At 51.4% G+C, this 17,935-nt stretch overlaps 1 protein-coding gene across 1 annotated transcript; it reads left to right on the top strand.

Moving 5' to 3' along the window:
- The first annotated feature begins 5,171 nt into the window (after nucleotides 1-5,171).
- Nucleotides 5,172-16,792, top strand: KRT72 (keratin 72). The gene is made up of 9 exons (XM_030322684.1): nucleotides 5,172-5,630; nucleotides 7,280-7,494; nucleotides 10,148-10,208; nucleotides 10,558-10,653; nucleotides 11,348-11,512; nucleotides 12,087-12,212; nucleotides 14,586-14,806; nucleotides 15,437-15,471; nucleotides 16,232-16,792. Exons 1-9 carry the CDS (start codon nucleotides 5,172-5,174, stop codon nucleotides 16,420-16,422), a joined length of 1,569 nt encoding a protein of 522 aa, XP_030178544.1. The 3' UTR covers nucleotides 16,423-16,792.
- The last annotated feature ends 1,143 nt before the right edge of the window (nucleotides 16,793-17,935 follow it).

Here is a 17,935-nt window from a genome sequence, read left to right as displayed (position 1 = left end):
AAGAGCCAGTGAGAGGCTGGCATTCACGCAGGCTGTGACTCACAGGTGCATTTGAACAGGGTCACTGTGGGTCCAGAGAATCTTAGAGTTCAAGTCAATGGTTTTGAACTCAGATTCAGACTCTGCAACTGACTTGGGATTGTAAGCAAAGCTCTCAAGGCTTTTGAGCCTCATTTCTTTAGCTATAAAATAGGCAGACCAATCACCCCTGGATGATTATTATGCCCAAATGAGGCAATGTAAGCATGTCTTATGCAACTTCTGGTACAAAGTTCATACTTAATAAATGTCAGTGGAAACAGGATCTTGTCCTCAATTTTCTTGGCTCAAATACTTGACTAAATCTGCTCACTGAAAAGAAGTGTTTAGTGGTGGCAAAGCAATTTGCAAGCTCCAAACTTTAAAGAGACCACCTCAGGGCGCCTGAGGGTGGCTCAGTCGGTTAAGCAAGCGTCCGACTTTGGCTAAGGTCATGATCTCACGGTTCGTGAGTTTGAGCCTTGCGTTGGGCTGTGTGCTGACAGCTCAGAGCCTGGAACCTGCTTCAGATTCTGTGTCTCCCTCTCTCTCAGTCCCTCCCTAGCTTGCACTCTGTCTCTCTCTCTCAAAAAATAAATAAATAAATGTTAAAAAAATTTAAAGAGACCATCTCATAAACTATATGCCAATTTATTTATTGCCCAAAGGAGAATCGGCTGGCAGAATAGCTAGTCTCAGAGAATACATTCTTGGGGACAGTAAAGAACTCATAATCAGTCCAATGAGTATTTGCTGAGTATCTAGCATGTGCCTGGCACACAGTTAGTGTTGGGGATATAGTGGTAGGCAAACCTGGTCCATGCCCTTGATGGTGACATGATGGTAATAAACGTAACTGTAACACAGTGAGATACTGGTAACAAAAGGAGATACAGAGACAGCACAGAGGAGAGTGAGGAGCTCCAAGGAGGTCAGAGGAGGCTGCTGGAGGGATTACAGCAGGTGGAGAGGGAGGGTGCTGGGGGGCTGGGGAGGGCGGCAGCAGCCGCATCAGAGAGGCCCTCTCAATTGGCTACAGAGCTGGGATTTTACACCGTAGTGCTCACAGGAGAAGCCAACACCTTGGGCATCAGACAGACCCAGGTTTCAGTCCCCCTCCGCCACTCACAATGTGACTTAGGCAAAACAATTTTGCTCCATGAATCTCAGTTTCTTCATCGGTATAAAGAAGTTACTATTAGAAGTTCCTGCATAAAGTTGTCATGAGAATTAAGTTTAGCTGAAGAATGCACAAGAATTATTGTTTTGTTCAATATCTGGCACATAGTGTGTGCTCAATAAATAGTTGCTATTATATCATTGTTACTACTGTCACTCTTAGCATTATTAGGATAGACTAGTCTTTCAAAAAGGCTGAGATGTCAAGTGCAGAAGGTCTGATAGCAATCAGATTCTTTGATGAAAATGTGAAAATGAACTAAAGAGAAAACGCATTGGCTATTAAGAGATATTTCTACCATCGTATGCTTAGATCAGAATATGAACACTGACTGACTCCATGGACAAACTCTGAAGTCTCAGTGTCTCAACACAATAGAAGTTCATTTCTCACTCATAGTCCGAGACCGATTTGGGCAGCAATCCCACATGATTCTCCCAGTGGGTGTCCCACAGAACTACGCGCTTCTGTCTTGAGCCTGGCCACATGGGACATGTGGCCTCAAGGTTACTTACTGGAAAAGGGGAAATGAGAGGTGAAAGAGACACATGGACTATTAACTGCCTCACCCTAGATACCACTCACATTTAACTGGCCAATAGGGTCCCAAGCCCCAACCAAACCCCAAAGGAGGCTGGGAAATGAGGACAAGAAGGAGGATACTTGATAAGCACTAGAAGTCTCTGGCACAACCTTTTTGGTTGGTGACCAACCAACCAGGTGACCAGCTCGAGAATTCTTTTCCCCATGAGCAGTGCTGAGATGGCACCAGCACATGTGCCCTCGTCCAAGCAAATAACTTCCCTTTGACTTTGACAATGTCATGTTAGGCACAGTGCTATAGACCAGATGAGGCTGCACGCTATGGTAATTATATTTAGCTCTCCTTCATGTTTTTAAGGAGATATTGGAAGACTTCTTGGATTTGGGAAATGTAAGTCCATCTAATGGTGAAATAGAGATAACTTGTTCAGTGTGTCTTAAAGCACATTCCTTGAAATGCTGGTTCCTATAAAATATTTGGCCAAAAAGAGGTCTTTATGGTCAAGCAAAAGCTTGGGAAACACACACACACACACACACACACACACACACGCACACTTTTTTTTTTTTTTGGACAAAAACAGTTCTTTATTTCTGATACTGGAATCGGCCTACCTCCCTTTCTTCTCTAGTTTTTTTTTTTCAATAACTCATCTATAAAAACATGATATGCTCACATGAGAAAATTTAGAAATGTTAAAAAATAGAAAAAAAACACTTCCCAGTCACCATCTTTGGAAAACACTGAGTTTCGCAGCATCCTTTGGTGTAGCTTTCCTAAGCATAGTGATGGATCTAAAAGTCCCACAATATGATGCCTGCTTAACCTTTTTTTTTTTTTAAAAACCCAACAAAGAATCCATCCCCATGCTTTTTTTCTACACGGTACCTATTAATCTCCTAAGAACTACGGTTCCCAGGCAAACGAGAGCCAGTTTAATTGCAATATGTTTGCAAAGCCTTGCTTCAAGGATCCATCCATCCGTCCATCCTTTGTTGTTGAGCTCTTGTTTCAAAGGGTGATGCTTCTGGCTTAGTCTACCAACCCAGGTGTTGCTCCCACCTGGAACTAATGGCAGAGGTAGTTACTGGAGCCCAAATGACAGTAGGCTGCTGTCAGAGGCACCTCCAATGTGAAGCCCTCCTCCCAGACCTCAGCCACCTTTTGACCTGCCCACATCCCCACACATCCCATGCCTTCCAAACCTGGTTGTATCACTTCTGTCTCTCCATAATCTGTAAGGAAGGTAAGCCTGGGGCTTCAAAGGAATTCCTGATTCATCTGGCCAGTCAACCCCTCAAGGGAAGATGAGAAAAGGTCATCCTGCCTGTTCCCTGACCTTGGGCAGAAGTGGCTTGGTTCCAGATGCCTGGGTGTCTCAACTTCTTAGAAAGTGTCCAGAAAAAAAAGGAGACTTCAAAGGCTCCCTTTGAAACCCAATCCTATGTAAGTTTCTTCTGTTTCAATAAATACTTTTCCTTTCTTCTATTCTCAATGGTCAGAGTTAATAAACTCTCTCTTGTGCTTGTGGGGGACAAAAACCTGGCTACATTTATGGGGCATAAGAAACAATCTCATGAAATAATGGAAAGCCTAACCTTGAACTTCTCAAAGGGCTTGCTGGTCACCCAGCTTCATTGACATGGCCCCTCTCCTCTTCAGAGGGAATAGACTGTAGTGTCTCCCCTGAGGCAGCATAGAGAGCCCACTCTCTTTTCCACCCAGGACCTTCTAGACTCCTCTATCTGTTTATCTGTGGCTGGCGCCATCTCTCTCACTCACCAATGTCCCCACAGCCTTGTTCCCTGTGGGGTAAACACCTTGGCTGTTATTATGTTCTGATTGGTTCAGTGGAGGCTGTGTCACTCAACTACGCCCAGGTACCATCTGGCCATTCCACGAGGGTTCCAAGGGGGAGTCCAGGCTCCAGGGTGTAACTGAGGGCACAGCAATGAGCCTTGTCCTAAGCACCAGTCTGTTTCACACTCATCCTGAATGTCCCTGGTGCCAAGGCTGGGACTGAACACCAGTGAGCAGGGGAGGGAAGGGTTAATCCAGAAGGACCTGCTAATCTGATGGTGGAAGTGGGACACATACTCAGGACTCAGACAGACTGAGCAATAAGAGTGATGAAGCAGAAGCCCACCAGGGTGTCAGAAGGGCATTATGGGAAGGGAGTGAGAGTGGGGGAGGGGCAGAGACAGACTCCCAAGCCCACTCAGGCTGTCAATGCAGAGCCAGATACCGGGCTTGAACTCACCAACTGGGAGATCATGACCTGAGCCAAACCTGAGCTGCAGTCAGCTGCTTAACCAACCGACACACCCGGGTGCCCCTGAGAGGGGCCGATTCTAACAGAAGAGAAGAATTAGAGGCAACTTAAGTTGGAAAAAGGAAATTGGGTTCGATTGGAAAAGATGCTCTTGAACTTATTTGGAATGAAGTTCTAGAATCTAGTTCTTAGTTTTTCAGATTGGAGGAGTCTTCCTCAGCCCTTCTCGACTTGTTCTTAATCATCAGTCACATTTTGATCCAGAATCAGAAATGCCAAGGCAGCAAATGTCCCGATCAGGGGTTCCTTGCATGGGACGAATGATCATCTTCTGCTATCAAAGTAAAAGAAAACACGCAAATCCCACGAAAGACCATCTTCCTAAAGCTTTCTTGTTCCATCTCCTCTAGCATCTCCCTCACTTTTATTCCAGAAATGTTTTTGGAGAACCCTTTTAGCTCTGGCCCAAAGTCCTCACCCTCCACCTCTTGTGACCAGAGCTCCCACTGGCCTTAACTTTGTCACTGTGTCTGATCTGCCTCAACAGACGTAGAATTCCTTGTAGACAGACCAGAAATCTCCACTCTCTGGGACTTCCTTCCAGTACTCAGGTCAGAGCCGTCTTTATCCAGAAGGCTTGGGAAAGCAGCAGCCCACAAGCTAAGGATGATTCTCTGGAATATTCTTGACCCTGTTCATGTCCTTCGGAAGCAGAACCCGCCTGGCCATCTGCTCCATTGTACCACACCCCTCCACCTCTAAAGGGTGTCTCCCCCCAACCCCAGCCAGACCCACTGGAAGCTTCCACCACAGATCTTGACAGTGATAACCCCAGTAATTGGAGGACAGCAAGTGAAGATAAGGTAGCCAAATTATTATAATGCAGGAGGTGAGCAAACCAAATGCGGGGTTCCGAGCCATTTTATAGGGGATTCATGGGGATTTCACTGTTGGGGGGGGGAGACAAATCTCAGGGAGGGGTGGTAATCTCCTATACGGAGAGGCCCCAGGTGGCTAATAGGTGTTCCCGACCTACAAATTAGGCTGCCTCCAGCCGCCTATTTAAGGGGCTGGGGGGCGAGCCAGGCCTACCAGCGCAGCCGCCCTCCGCGCCCCTATCCCGCGTTCCGCACGCGCCCGCACCCGGTCCCCACAGCATGAGCCGCCAGCTGCACCAGCGCCCCGCCGGCGAGCGCCCCAGCTTCAGCGGCTGCTCGGCCGTCATCGCGGGCCGGGTCAGCGGCAGCTCCGCCTCGTTCCGGGCCGGCGTCAAGAGCACGGCGGCCTTCGGCAGCCGGAGCCTCTTCAGCCTGGGGGGCGGCCGGCGCCTGGCTCTGTGCGCCGCGGCCGGCCGGGGCGGCGCCTACGCGCTGGGCCACTGCTCCAGCACCGGCGGCCGGCTGGGCGGCTTCGTGGGCACCGTCTTCGGCAGCGCCGGGCTTGGTCCCGCGTGCCCGTCCGTGTGCCCGCCCGGCGGCATCCCTCAGGTCACCGTCAACAAGAGCCTCCTGGCCCCCCTCCACGTGGAGCTGGACCCCGAGATCCAGAAGGTGCGCGCCCAGGAGCGGGAGCAGATCAAGGCGCTGAACAATAAGTTCGCCTCCTTCATCGACAAGGTGGGTCCTCAGGCATCTGTGCGGCCTTGCGTTGGTGACCAGTGTGCACTGGGGTGCTGGCTCTGCCACTGACAGCTGTGTGAAAACTTGGGCCAGCCGGTTATCCTTTCTGGGCTTCCCTTGGCTCCTCTGTAAAATGGGCACACTGTGGCTCTTACCCCACATGAGGATGTGAGGGTGAACTGGATGTTTCTAAAGTGCTTGGAACAGTGCTAGGCACCCCCACCCCCGACCCACGACCCATGGTAAACAGAAGCTTCATTTTATCCTTGTGGACAAGACCCGGGGTCGGAACGGGGGTGCGCCACAGGCAGGAGACTTGTGAAATGGCCCTCTGAGAGCTCTCAATTATCACACAAGGAGATGGGTACATATATCCAGGACAGGAGCACAAGAGGGACACTGACCAGGGAGTATCACAGGATGTGATGCTTGGTGAAGGGAAAGGACTTAACAAAGTAGGAGGTAGGATGGGGGTATAAGCCAGGAAGGTGTCTAGAGGAGATGAAAGAAAAGGACCAGAAAACTGAAAGCTGGGGCTGGGGGGGGGGGAGGGGGAGAGGGGAGAAGGGAGATTGAGAAGGAGGGCATGTCGAGTTACAGGTGTGCATTCTCTATGTGTCTGTGGGGATGGGAGCATGCGGAGGTTAAAAGGGAAGCTGTCTCTGGTGACTCAGAGGCAGTGACCCCAAAGAACGAAGAGGAGAGAAGGAATATGCTTCTGTATCCAACCTGGGGCAGAAGGTCTAGGCCATGAGTCACAGGGGACATAATACTGACAAGAGCTGATGTTACTCAGTGCCTGGTGCTGTCCCAAGGGGTTCCCATATATCAACACACAACCCGTGATTGTGTTATCATTCTGCCTTGCGGATGAGGAAACCAACATGGCAGGAGGCCAGTAAACGTGCCCAGGCTGATAGAACAGCAACAGAGGACTGTGTCCCTCACCGCTGTGCTCAGGAAGAGGAAGGGAGTGGTTGGAGGGGAGAGGGAAGGACTGGAAGAAACAGAGCTACTGTCCCAGAGGACAGGGCTCATTTTCCTGTTCAAAGTCTGTTCTTCCCCCTCATGTTTCCTTCTCTCCCTCAAGCTAGAGGTAGGGAAGAAGAGGAAGGCTAGCGAGTAGCAGAGGCTTGAAGTTATTGAGCCCAAACATGTAAGACTTTTGGGCAAGTATGAAGGAACCTTCTAAAGATGTGAGAACCTGCTTTGAAATGAAAACCGAAGAAACCAACCAAGAGCAACTTAGGTTGCAGATAAGAGAGAACGTGTTAATGGCCAGAGTGACTTTCCAATGCCATTCCCCACCCCTGCACTGTTCCTCCCTTGCTTCCCATCTTCCTTCACTCTGAAAACACCAGCATTTACAGCAAAAGAAGCTACTTCCATCACATGATAACTCACGGTGGCAGTTATAGCACTGCGTAAGCCTACTTCCCGATTTCTTTTAGACTCAATCTGATTTCTCATCTTGGAGACCCAGAAAGGCACGTCCCCCTGGCTGAATCCATTCTCTGATGAGTCTTGCTCTTTTCTCCCTCCCATCCAAGACCGACTGTATCTGATTTCTGGGGCCCTCTCTCCCCACTTGTGGAGAGGCAAGAACAGAAGGGGGATTCTGTGCTATGACCACCTTTGGGTTCCAGGTGCGGTTCCTGGAACAGCAGAACCAGGTGCTGGAGACCAAGTGGAACCTGCTGCAGCAGTTAGACCTGAACAACTGCAGGAAGAACCTGGAGTCCATTTATGAGGGCTACATCAGCAACCTCCGGAAGCAGCTGGAGACACAGACAGGCGACAGGGTGCGGCTGGACTCGGAGCTGAGAAGCATGCAGGATTTGGTGGAGGACTACAAGAAGAGGTGAGTGGAGAGGCGGAGAATCCGCCACTGGAGGGTCTTGATGACAGATTGAGGTTTCGATCTGCAGCCAGCATTTTTGCCTTCTTAGGTCCTTTGCTGATACCATGTGCGATTTCCTTTCCCCTGGGGAGGGAGGGAGATCCAGACAGGTTGAGACATAGGAAGAGAAAGGATCTCTACCCAAAGTGGTGCCCTGAATCGCCTAGGAAATGGTGTGCCCATTCTCACATTGGAAATGGAGACATGGGGACAAGAGGGCTGTCTCAAAACCAGATGGACAGCCCAGGTGGCATTGTAGCTCCTCCTGTGTGAGGGGCCTTCCACGGGAGTACCTAGGATGTGAGCCATCACGCCAATCCCAGAGCAAAACCTAAAGCTGAGCAAACAAGCGTTTTAAAAACTTTTTTCATGCTGCGGCATATCTGTGCTGCTGAATCCCATTAATTTCCCCCAGGCTTGAGCCATCCCGGCTCAGTGTGATCTGGTATTTTGGAAGCTGGCTTTCAGGTGCCAGGATCTCTAGGGAAAGATGACTTCTTCCACAGTTCAAGGGGATGGAGATGGTCAGAGCCAAGTGATTTCTCTTGCTCCATGTTCAGTCTGCCTGTCCACCCCTGTTCTGAAGTAGCCCCAAGCAGAACTCTGCCCTGAGACCTGCGTGGAGTCCTCAGGGAGGAGGTGACATAGTCTATAGTCCTGAAAGCACACAGATTATGGGGACAGGCTTAAAGAACACGCTCAGAGAGCCCCCAGGCAGTGGAAATGAATACAGTGTGAACTGAGACTGAGTGGCGTTAAGATGGAAATGCCACCCCATTGGATATTTGGGTAGAATTCTGGAGGAAAAGAGGGGATTTCCAGGCAGAGCCCAGATGTCCAGGTCAGAAGCATCCAAAGATCATGCTGCCTCTGGGCTTTTCAGACCAGGGAAGCCAGGTGTTCTGGAGTCACCACCATGACCATGAGTCACTCAGTCCTCTGAGAACTTCAGCTTTAATATTTATAAAATTCAGATACTGCTGCCTGCCTCGCCACTTGCACGAGCTGTTGAGAGAGGGTAATGCCAGACAGTAATGTATTAACAGCTCTTAAAAGAACCAAAGTGCTAGGCAACACTAAGGCCTTGTGTCCTGATGTCACTGAGATCCTAGCTTTACTATTAACTAGCTTTATGACTTTGCCTCATGTATAAAATTGGGAGATGATTTCACAGGATTACCGTGGGGATGAAATGAAATAATGAAATGAATTGGGAACTATTGTAAAATCCACTTGGCAAGAAATGAAAGTCTACATCTTGTACAGTAGGTTATTGGAAGCATTCAAGATTAAAGTGATAGAGATTTAATATAATTAATATATCTGTGTTCTAAAACAAAAAATCAATATGCATTTGGCTGTGGCTTAACTTTTATGTATGTATTATAATGTATTTTGTAAATTATAAGTTAGTTCCAAAGTCAATAGTGCTATGAAATGCATTCTTTTTCTTTATAAAAGGGTATAGATGTGTATGTTCTGCTGTTTGGTTTCTAGAAGTACCTAATGAAAAATTATGGCCAAATGAATGTGATTAATTTTGATAGCCATCATGATCAAACTTTTTCTATGTATTTTATGGAATAGAAAGATCGGCTAAAAACTAATTGGTCTGCAACTAGGGTATACTCTTACTTGTTAACAGGAGGAAGAAAGATTGAATATTTTCTAAGATAATGTGAGATAATGATAAATTGTAATAGAAACAACTACTTGATAAAAAGAGGTATTCAATTGTCTTTTAAGTAACCCACATGGAATCTGAGATAAATCATATCAACTGATTTTTATGTATTTTATCCATGTGACTGACAAAATCTGGCAGGTTCAGAAAATGTGCCAGTCACATTTTAAAATAACCCACTTCACTAACCTGTACTACTTGAGTCATTCAGCAGGCCTTTTTCCCCCTTGGCAGCCAGTGGCATGCCTTAGGAAGAAGGAAAAAGCTGAAATGGATTGCTCGTGTTAAATCATATGGAAACAAGCCATTTTCTAGCATTAATTAAGATTCATTATTCAACATTCTTTGACAACAGTGAGAGGTGACATAGGTCTTTGAGTCATCTATACTCTTATCTCCCCAATCTATAATATATCTGCATGAAGAACATCCAGTCCTATCCAAGCATCCTGTTTCTAAGACCTTGCTTCATCTGGAACAGAAATATGTATATATAAAAAAAACCCAGTAGAAACAACTTGAAGGTGGGGATAGTGTTTTGTTTGGTGCCTGGGACGTTTTGCACCATGGGCTAACGCACTGTGCTAAGGGGCCGGATGGCAGAAGGGGTGCGTCTTTCTGCTGTCAGGAGGGTGGGGTAGTTGTGAAACAGAAGAGGGACAGTGAAGCCCCCCACAGGTGCATTCTAGGGCAGCTACACGGCAGGATAGGTCACATGTGAATGAAGGAGCTGGATGTGAATTCCTTTAAACCTGTTCCCGTCACGTCCCCTTTAGAAGGCTGTGCATGCCCCAGAGTACGTGAACCCCAGTTTGTAGGCCACTGCCACGCAGCTCTGGGCATGGAGGTGATCACCAACTGCTCAGGGAGCATTTGCAGAACTGAATTATCCCAATGGCAACACCACCTCCGTTCTCTTGCCGCACACAGGTATGAGGTGGAGATTAACCGGCGCACAGCTGCTGAGAATGAGTTTGTGGTGCTCAAGAAGGTGAGAGGGGAACAGGAAGGGCTGGAGGAGGCCTAGGGAAGCTCCCTGAACACCTGACACAGTGATGTCGGTAGGCTGAGGAAAGGGTGACCGGGGTTCTAATTTCCCTGCTCTCCTAAGTCCCCTTGCCTGGGATGCATGCTCCCAGAACCTGCCAGCTTCCAGACCACACATTTCGCCACACCTCTGGCATGGCCATCGCCCCGCGCGTTGGTTGGTTTGCTCTCAGCAGCCGGGCCTCCCTGTGGAGGCCAGGGAGAGGGGAGTAGAGCCCGTAGGGAACCTGAAGCTCCTTGTGGCAGGGAGGGAGGGCAGGGGAAGACAGCTGGCTCCTCTCTGTGTCCCCCAGGACGTGGATGCCGCCTACATGAACAAGGTTGAGCTCCAGGCCAAGGTGGACTCCCTGACGGATGAGATCAAATTCTTCAAGTGCCTCTATGAAGGGGTAAGGATATCGCTGAGCTCTCCTGTGTGGTCTGTGCCACTCACAAGTGGCTTCTGGCCCTCAGCCTGCATGGACGTGTCGACCGAAGGTTGGCAGCTCAGTGCAGCTGACGTTTGCTGAGCAATGAGGTGGGCTTGAGGAGGGCCTGATGGAGAATAAATGATCAAATGATCCCTGTCTTCCAAGAAGTCGCAGTCCGATAGGGAAAACAACCTGCAGATGAGCTCTGGTGGGGAGCAGAGGAAGGTATAGGGAGTTCTGCCTGAGCCGCCAGGGAAGGTTCCCAGAGAAGGATGAGGAAAATCTCAGGGGGTGCTGAGAATGGCACGGGGGTCTTGCCTGAGGGAGCTGGATATGTGGCCTGAGTTGTGCTAAACCGTGAGGGGCCTGGGGAAGGGAAGGTGGTCGGTGATCCTAGAGAAGCTCTGTGTGCCACGCTCAGATCTAATATTCCGGATGAAGTCATAGAGTGTGGAATAGGGGTAGGTGCAGGCCTGAGTGCATGATGGAGAGGGCAGTCCCACCTTGGGGCTGAAAGCCCAACGCGCTCCCCTCGTGCCTGGCACACACCGGCACTGGTAGGCTCTGTGGAAGGCTGAGGGAGGGCGGTGAGGGATTGGCCAGGGAGGGTTGGGAGATGTGGTCTCTTCATGGGGATCCTCTAACTGGCTCCACTTCCCTAACTGTTGTCCAGGAGATCGCTCAGATGCAGTCCCACATCAGCGACACATCTGTCATCCTGTCCATGGACAACAACCGGGACCTGAACTTGGACAGCATCATCGACGAGGTCCGCGCCCAGTATGAGGAGATCGCCCTGAAGAGCAAGACCGAGGCCGAGGCCCTGTACCAGACCAAGGTGGGCTGTGTGCCGGGTGTGCAAGGCCCAGTGACTATGGCTGCCACTCTCTCCTCGTGTGTGCATGTGCATGTGTGTGTGTATTGGGCTGGGTTGAGACCTCTTTTGTCTTGGAGTTGGGCCTTGTGGAAATGCCCCCCTGTGGTCCAGGGAGGGCAACCACAGCTTTGGCGTGTGTTAGGGGCATATATGGGCTTGGCTGTTGGCCCTAGCTGACAGCAGAGGTCACATGAGCCACAACCCAGGGAAGACTCTGTCAGTTTCTGTGGGTAATCCATCCATCTTGGCTTTTCTTTGTGTTCCCAACTTCGTAGAACTCCACCAAGGCTCTCACCCTTGTGGACCTGAGGACCCTGTTGAGCTGGAGCAGGGCCTTCCTGTCTGAAAGGAAAGGGGGGTCTTTCTCTCCCTTTTCCTTCCCTCCTAGTCCCTCCCCCCATCTCTCCTCCTAGTACCTTTACTGCTTGGGCAGTGAGAACAGCATGTGGTCCCCCTCCCCCTCTCCATGCTCAGGACCCTTGGGAGGTGAATTCCCAATGGTCCTCTGCTCCTCCTTCTCGCCCCCCAACGTCAGATCCAAGAACTGCAGGTCACAGCGGGCCAGCAAGGGGACGACCTCAAACTCACCAAGGCTGAGATCTCAGAGCTCAACCGCCTGATCCAGAGGATCCGCTCAGAGATAGGGAATGTGAAGAAGCAGGTGGGTTCCATGAAATGAGTCAGCTGACGGGCTGTCTTGAGCACCAAGGGTATGAGACTAAATACAGAACAAGGATAAGACATGGTCCCACCTGAGGGCATTTACAGTCCAGGAGGAGAGAATAGTCTGAACCCGTATAGAAGGATGAAGCATTCCACCCACTGTGAAACATGCTTCCTAAGGGCTGTAGGGGTCCGGAGTGGCCAGAGCGGAATGAAGACCCCAGGGAGGCTTCCTACAGGAGGTGGGAGGGGATGGGCAGAAAGGAGAGGGAAGGGGTCCTGGTGAGGGAGCCGGCATGAGCAATGGATCCAAGGTGGGCGCTGCATGGCATGTGTGCAGGGGTGAGAGGCACCTAGCTCAAGCACAAGTTCTGTGATGGGTGGGGTGCGAGGGGGCGGGACCCCACCGGGTAGCACGGGGCAGATTATGGGCACCTGTGAAGCTGGGCAGTGGAGTTTAGACCCGACCCAGTAGGTGAAAAGGAGGTTTCATGTGATGATGAATCGGTGCCAGAGGAAGGAGAGCCCAGCAGTGGAATTTAGGAGAATGGGAGAGAAAGAGCTTTCCAACGTAGACTTGGCCTAGGGCTCTGCTTTGTGTTTGCACCCTGCTGTGGCAGCGCTGTGTGTGGTGGCCTGGCACCGAGTGACCCCATGACCCCAGGTGCATCATTTGGGTTATCTGAGTCTGTAGGAAGCAAACCCAGGAAATTCCCAGAGTTGGTGGAGGCTGGCACAAAGGCTTCCTGGGCAAGTCAAGTGGCCCTGTCCCCTGTCCTCTTCTTTATAGGCCCCTCCCTTCCCTACACACACACACACACACACACACACACACATACACACGCTCTTCTTCTGTGCACCAGGCTCCTGGCAGCTGAAAGAAAAAAGACCACATTACACAAGAACTCATGGCGTTTTTCATTTAATCAAGTTCTGCATACATGAAAGAAAAACAACAAGGTGTTTGAAGCTGCCCTCAAGTATCAGATTATAATGTGTAGCTGGCAAAATGCCGTGTGTTCACGGTTGGGTGAGCTTATTACCAGAAAGTGACGTCTGCAATCAGAACACCACCTAGGAGGTCAGGGAAGATGTCCTCCGTGGGGGAGCCCATGGGGGTCACTCTCGATGCTTGGTCCCCTTGAAGCTCCTCCAGAGGGCCCTCAGTCAGGGTGCTTTCTGGCCCTCTGGCCTTCCCACCAAAGAAGCACATAGTTTCACCTGCAGACTGTCTTGACATTTGCTGACCCCAGGATCCATGGGATGATTGTTGTCAAGGATGCCCCAATTTCATGCCCTCTCCCCTCACGCCACATTCACGAGACCCAGAAGCCTCCTGGGCTCACCGTGCGGGACCTCAGTCAGTGAAAAGGAGCAGAGGCCAGCTTGGCAGAATTTGGCACACTTTCCTATCAGACAGGAAGGCCTTGCCCCAGCCCAACAGAGTGTATTGCCACGCCCTGAATGATTAGACCTCCACAGTCCCGAGGATGGGATGTGGTCTTCTGTGGTCGGGTGGCTGGGTCCTGAGGCTGTGAGCCACTCACCCGAAACACTATGGGTGTTTGCACGGCTGGGGGCCTGCCCGGCACAGGGGTGGTGCCGGCTGGACCGCAATCTAGAATTCCGTCTGGCCTTAGCATCCGCTGCTTTCCTTGGGGTGAAGCAAATTTGACTGCAGAGGAAGGGGACACACCAGAAAAGAGAAGCCAGAGTTTTAGATCCCACCAAAACCTTGGCCTAGTGATGGAACACACACCAAGACTAAGAGATCCAAAAGCCCACGGCAGCCGTCCCATGGCCGCAGCCCAGAGCCTCATCTGCAGTTTTGTATTGCACGTTAGCCTTCCACCTGACAGCAGCTGTCTGCCCGCTTGGGAAACCTGGTAACAAGAGTATCTTTTGAGGCTATTACTCCCCTAGTGTGATGTTCTGTGGAATTTTGGAGGCCAGACTCAGTGTGGCAGGTTTACTGGACAGAAATTTCATCAGTAAGGAACTTTATTAATCCCTCTTTTTTTTGTTTTTTTTGTTTTTGTCTTGGGTTGGCATTAGAATCTTGCAGCCAGTGTTACACACCAGGAGGGGGAGGGCAGGGGCCACAGGCCCAGGGAGCTCGCCTTTTCAGTGCCCTTCCTCCTCTCTCCCAAGGTAGGGAAGCTCCGGCTTCACATGCCAACGCATGAGCGGAGGTGAGCCATGCTGGAGTTAGGAGAAAGAACAGATTCATCTGTAGCAATGTCCAAAGTGGGGGACACTGGGAGGACCTCAGAGCATTTACTATCGGTCAGGACCAAATGAGGGGAGGGTGTCTGAGCAGGATCTCAGAACTGCGTTCTGGCTCAAAGCGCTGGATGCACTTGCTCCGCAGTGCTCTAACCTGGAGACGGCCATCGCCGATGCCGAGCAGCGGGGCGACTGCGCCCTGAAGGACGCCCGGGCCAAGCTGGACGAGCTGGAGGCCGCCCTGCACCAGGCCAAGGAGGAGCTGGCCCGGATGCTGCGGGAGTACCAGGAGCTCATGAGCACGAAGCTGGCCCTGGACGTGGAGATCGCCACCTACCGCAAGCTGCTGGAGGGTGAAGAGTGCAGGTGGGGGGCCAGATATCTCTAATCTGGAACAGTTTCCAGTCTGCGTGAGTAGGAAGATTCAGGGCAAACAGTTTCGGTCGGTTCAGGTCCTACTGAGGCAATGGGTTTGACATGGTGCAGTAGGAAAGACCAAAGTTAGACTCTAGGAAGGACTGAGTTGTAAAAATCCCAGAGAGGTAGTGGGAGAGGAAATATTAACATCTGTAGCGGTTGCAAAACAGAGTGTCCCTGGCCCTTTGTGCTGCGCGCTTGAGGGTGAGTCCGGGGAGGGGGCGGGCAGGATGGCTTCCAAGAGTCATCTGAGTGCGAGGTAACTCTGGCAAAGCCTGAGGCCCTGCGAAGATGTGAGCTCGTTCTTCTTGACTGTGTGAGACCACTGGCATAATAGAGGGGAGCAGGGACATGATCACTCCAGCCACCAGACCACTCCAGAGCCGCTCTGATGGAGAAGGGAGCCTTCACAGCAGATTTTTTTGTCTCTGTTCCTTTCCGGAGAGGTCCTGCTGGGGTGTGTGGGAAGAAGGGATGGATGGGCAGTGTGCATTCTGAGGGGCATCCCTGTGACCCCCTGTATAGATGCAGCACTGCTTTACAGAGGGTTTATCTGCCTCCCCCACTTTCTCTCTCCAGGATGTCCGGGGAACACCCCAGTTCCGTGAGCATCTGTAAGTACCAGGACCTGGTTCTGCCCTTGGTCACCTACCAGAAGTCTGAGCCTCCAATTCCATGACACCAGAGAGAAGTCAGGACAGCAGGGAGGGTTCAGGACAGATGTAGGGGTGTGAAGAGGCTTTAGTAGCCAGTGAGAAGCAGCGGATGGAGAAAAATAATAATACCGTGAAAGACAGAAGCACAATCCATGGAAAGATCAAATGATGCCCAGTAGTGTATAATCTAAACGCCTCTTGTAAGCATGAGGCTTCCTGGAGACATTCTATTGATCTTGAGACCAGCGCACAATCAAGGCTCTAGCTTGCAGTCGGTGGGGCGGGGGGGGGGGGGGGGGGAGGGAGGGGGGGGTAGTGGTGCTGGGGGTGGTGGGGGCTGGGGGGAGCCTGAGGGCAGGACGGTGGAAGAAGCTGAAACAGGCTGGAAAGCTAGGGACGGGGCAGGGGAGTTACTGTGTGTGGGGGGGTACTCCAGCAGCCCCTTCCTTGGGGGCCGCACCAAAGGGTCTTTGTTCCTGTGGGGGAAGGTCCCTGCCAGAGCTCGCTGGAGCTCTAAGTCTGTCGCTGGTGGATGGATGCAGACCGATAGGACAGGGTCTAATACGTGCGGCCAAATACTTGAAAAATGATCAGTGCTGCTGAAAACCTCTTTGTAAACTAAAAGCACACTGCAGAGAGAATCTGTCCCCGGGGGAGGGAATTGAAGGAGTGGCCGGGATGCCACAGGCCAGGGGTCTTCTCTTCCCCCCTGTTCCAGCTGTGATCAGCAGCACTGGCGCTGGGGCAGGAGGGGCTGGCTTCAGCGTGGGCTTCGGCGCCTCGAGCAGTTATGGCTTTAAACCCGCGGCCGTGGACGTCAAAACCAAAGGCAACTGCGGCAGCGAGTTCAAGGATCCCCTGCCCAAGACCTCAGGCAGCAGCTGCGCAACCAAAAAGGCCTCGAGATGAAGGGCTGTGCGCAGAAAGCTGCAGAACCCGTCTGCTCCACCCCCACTCCCTGCCCGCCCCCACCCTGTCCCAGCCTTGAAGTGCTTCCTCTGGAGCCCCAGTCCCTGAGCCGTCCCCTGTCCCTGTGGTCCGGGTGGTGCACGCTCTTTTGTGGGAAGTCCGGTCACGAGTGCTCTCGGTGACCTCCTTCTTGGCCATTTATCATTGGGTCGCTGCCCCCAGTGCAGAGATAACGCATCTATGTAGGATGTTTCCCCCTGGTCAGGTGTGAGCCCCTCTGTCCCCATGCCTTTCTTGGGCCTTTGCGGCCCAGGGGGTCTCTCTGTCCTCTGCTTCGGGTCATGTCCGGTTCTCTGCTTCTCCTGCAATAAATGATCAGTGCCATTTGATTCCCGTGTTGAATCTGTTGCCCAGGAAGTTGACATTGGTAGCGCCCCTTCTAAAGTTCCTAATTCTGGAACTTTAATTCTGGGGTGCCAGGCCGGACGTGGGTCTCTGCCGTCTGGTTGTGGCCAGGTAGGTACTGCTGAGGGCGGCTCCTGGTCAGCAGCTGGGGTTTGTTTCTGACATGCCTCTGGACAGGCTCTGCTTCCGGGGCACCGGGGCACCTGTGCACACAGTGTGAGGTGGGCACTATCACCCCTGTTGCAGACAGGCTCACATCGCGGTCACGCCAGGATGCTCAGGCACGCGAGCTTCGGTGTGGCTTCTCGCCCGGGTTCTCAAAGGCACCCACACTAAGTGCCTCTTATTTCCTTCTTTTTCCTTACCTCCTCACTCTCCTGCCAACCGCCTTAACTCCGCTGCCCCACAGAGGGCCTCTTTCTGTTTTTCCAGCCAATTCTTTTCCACCGCAAAGTTTGAGGCTTGCCTGTGTGTACGTTTCTGGATGCGTCGGATCTGTTGGGTGCAGAAAGTAGCGGCTCACCAAACCAGTCTTCAGGTACTGGGAATACTGGAGTAAACAAACAGGCACAGACTGTGTTCTCAACAGAGCTTACAGCCTATGAGAAGAGTGAAACCACGCAACTAACAGAGACATCCATAACACACGGTCAAGCAGTGATTATTGCCATGAGTGGAAATTAAGTGAAGGAAGAAGGGTGCTCTCTGAGGCACGCGCGTGTCTCTGCAGGGGTATTGTTTTCTCGGAATCAGTTCCCACCGTTGGTTCCAGCAAGGTGCTAAGAGTGAGACCACCTTCCAGGGATGAGCCTCGTTTGAGGGGGGCATTCGAGGTGCCCAGTGACGCCTTCTCCTCCCACATCATCCCTAGCTTTAACCTTGGTTTTTCTTTCCAGCGGGCCAGGACTTTTCATACCCAAGGATCTTTGCAAATATGATTTTTTCACTTGCAGGTTCCCGTGCCCCATTTAGGGAAAGCCCGTGTTCATCCTTTGTGGCCTGGCTGAAATGCCACCTCCCACGTTCATGCTTTTTCTGGTCCCTCCTGGCAGACTCCATCAAAGTCATTGAACATTAAATGAGAGGGAACATTAGAGCTGGTGGCCAG

Source organism: Lynx canadensis, chromosome B4 (assembly GCF_007474595.2).
Source record: "Lynx canadensis isolate LIC74 chromosome B4, mLynCan4.pri.v2, whole genome shotgun sequence".
Taxonomy (NCBI): domain Eukaryota; kingdom Metazoa; phylum Chordata; class Mammalia; order Carnivora; family Felidae; genus Lynx; species Lynx canadensis.
This window is presented reverse-complemented; position numbering and strand designations above follow the sequence as displayed.

Excerpts from the sequence above, each read along its gene's own strand:
- KRT72 (XM_030322684.1), top strand. The coding sequence starts at position 5,172 with ATGAGCCGCCAGCTGCACCAGCGCCCCGCCGGCGAGCGCCCCAGCTTC. Across the intron at positions 5,631-7,279 it reads TCGCCTCCTTCATCGACAAG|GTGCGGTTCCTGGAACAGCA; the intron begins GTGGGTCCTCAG and ends TTTGGGTTCCAG. Across the intron at positions 11,513-12,086 it reads AGGCCCTGTACCAGACCAAG|ATCCAAGAACTGCAGGTCAC; the intron begins GTGGGCTGTGTG and ends CCCCAACGTCAG.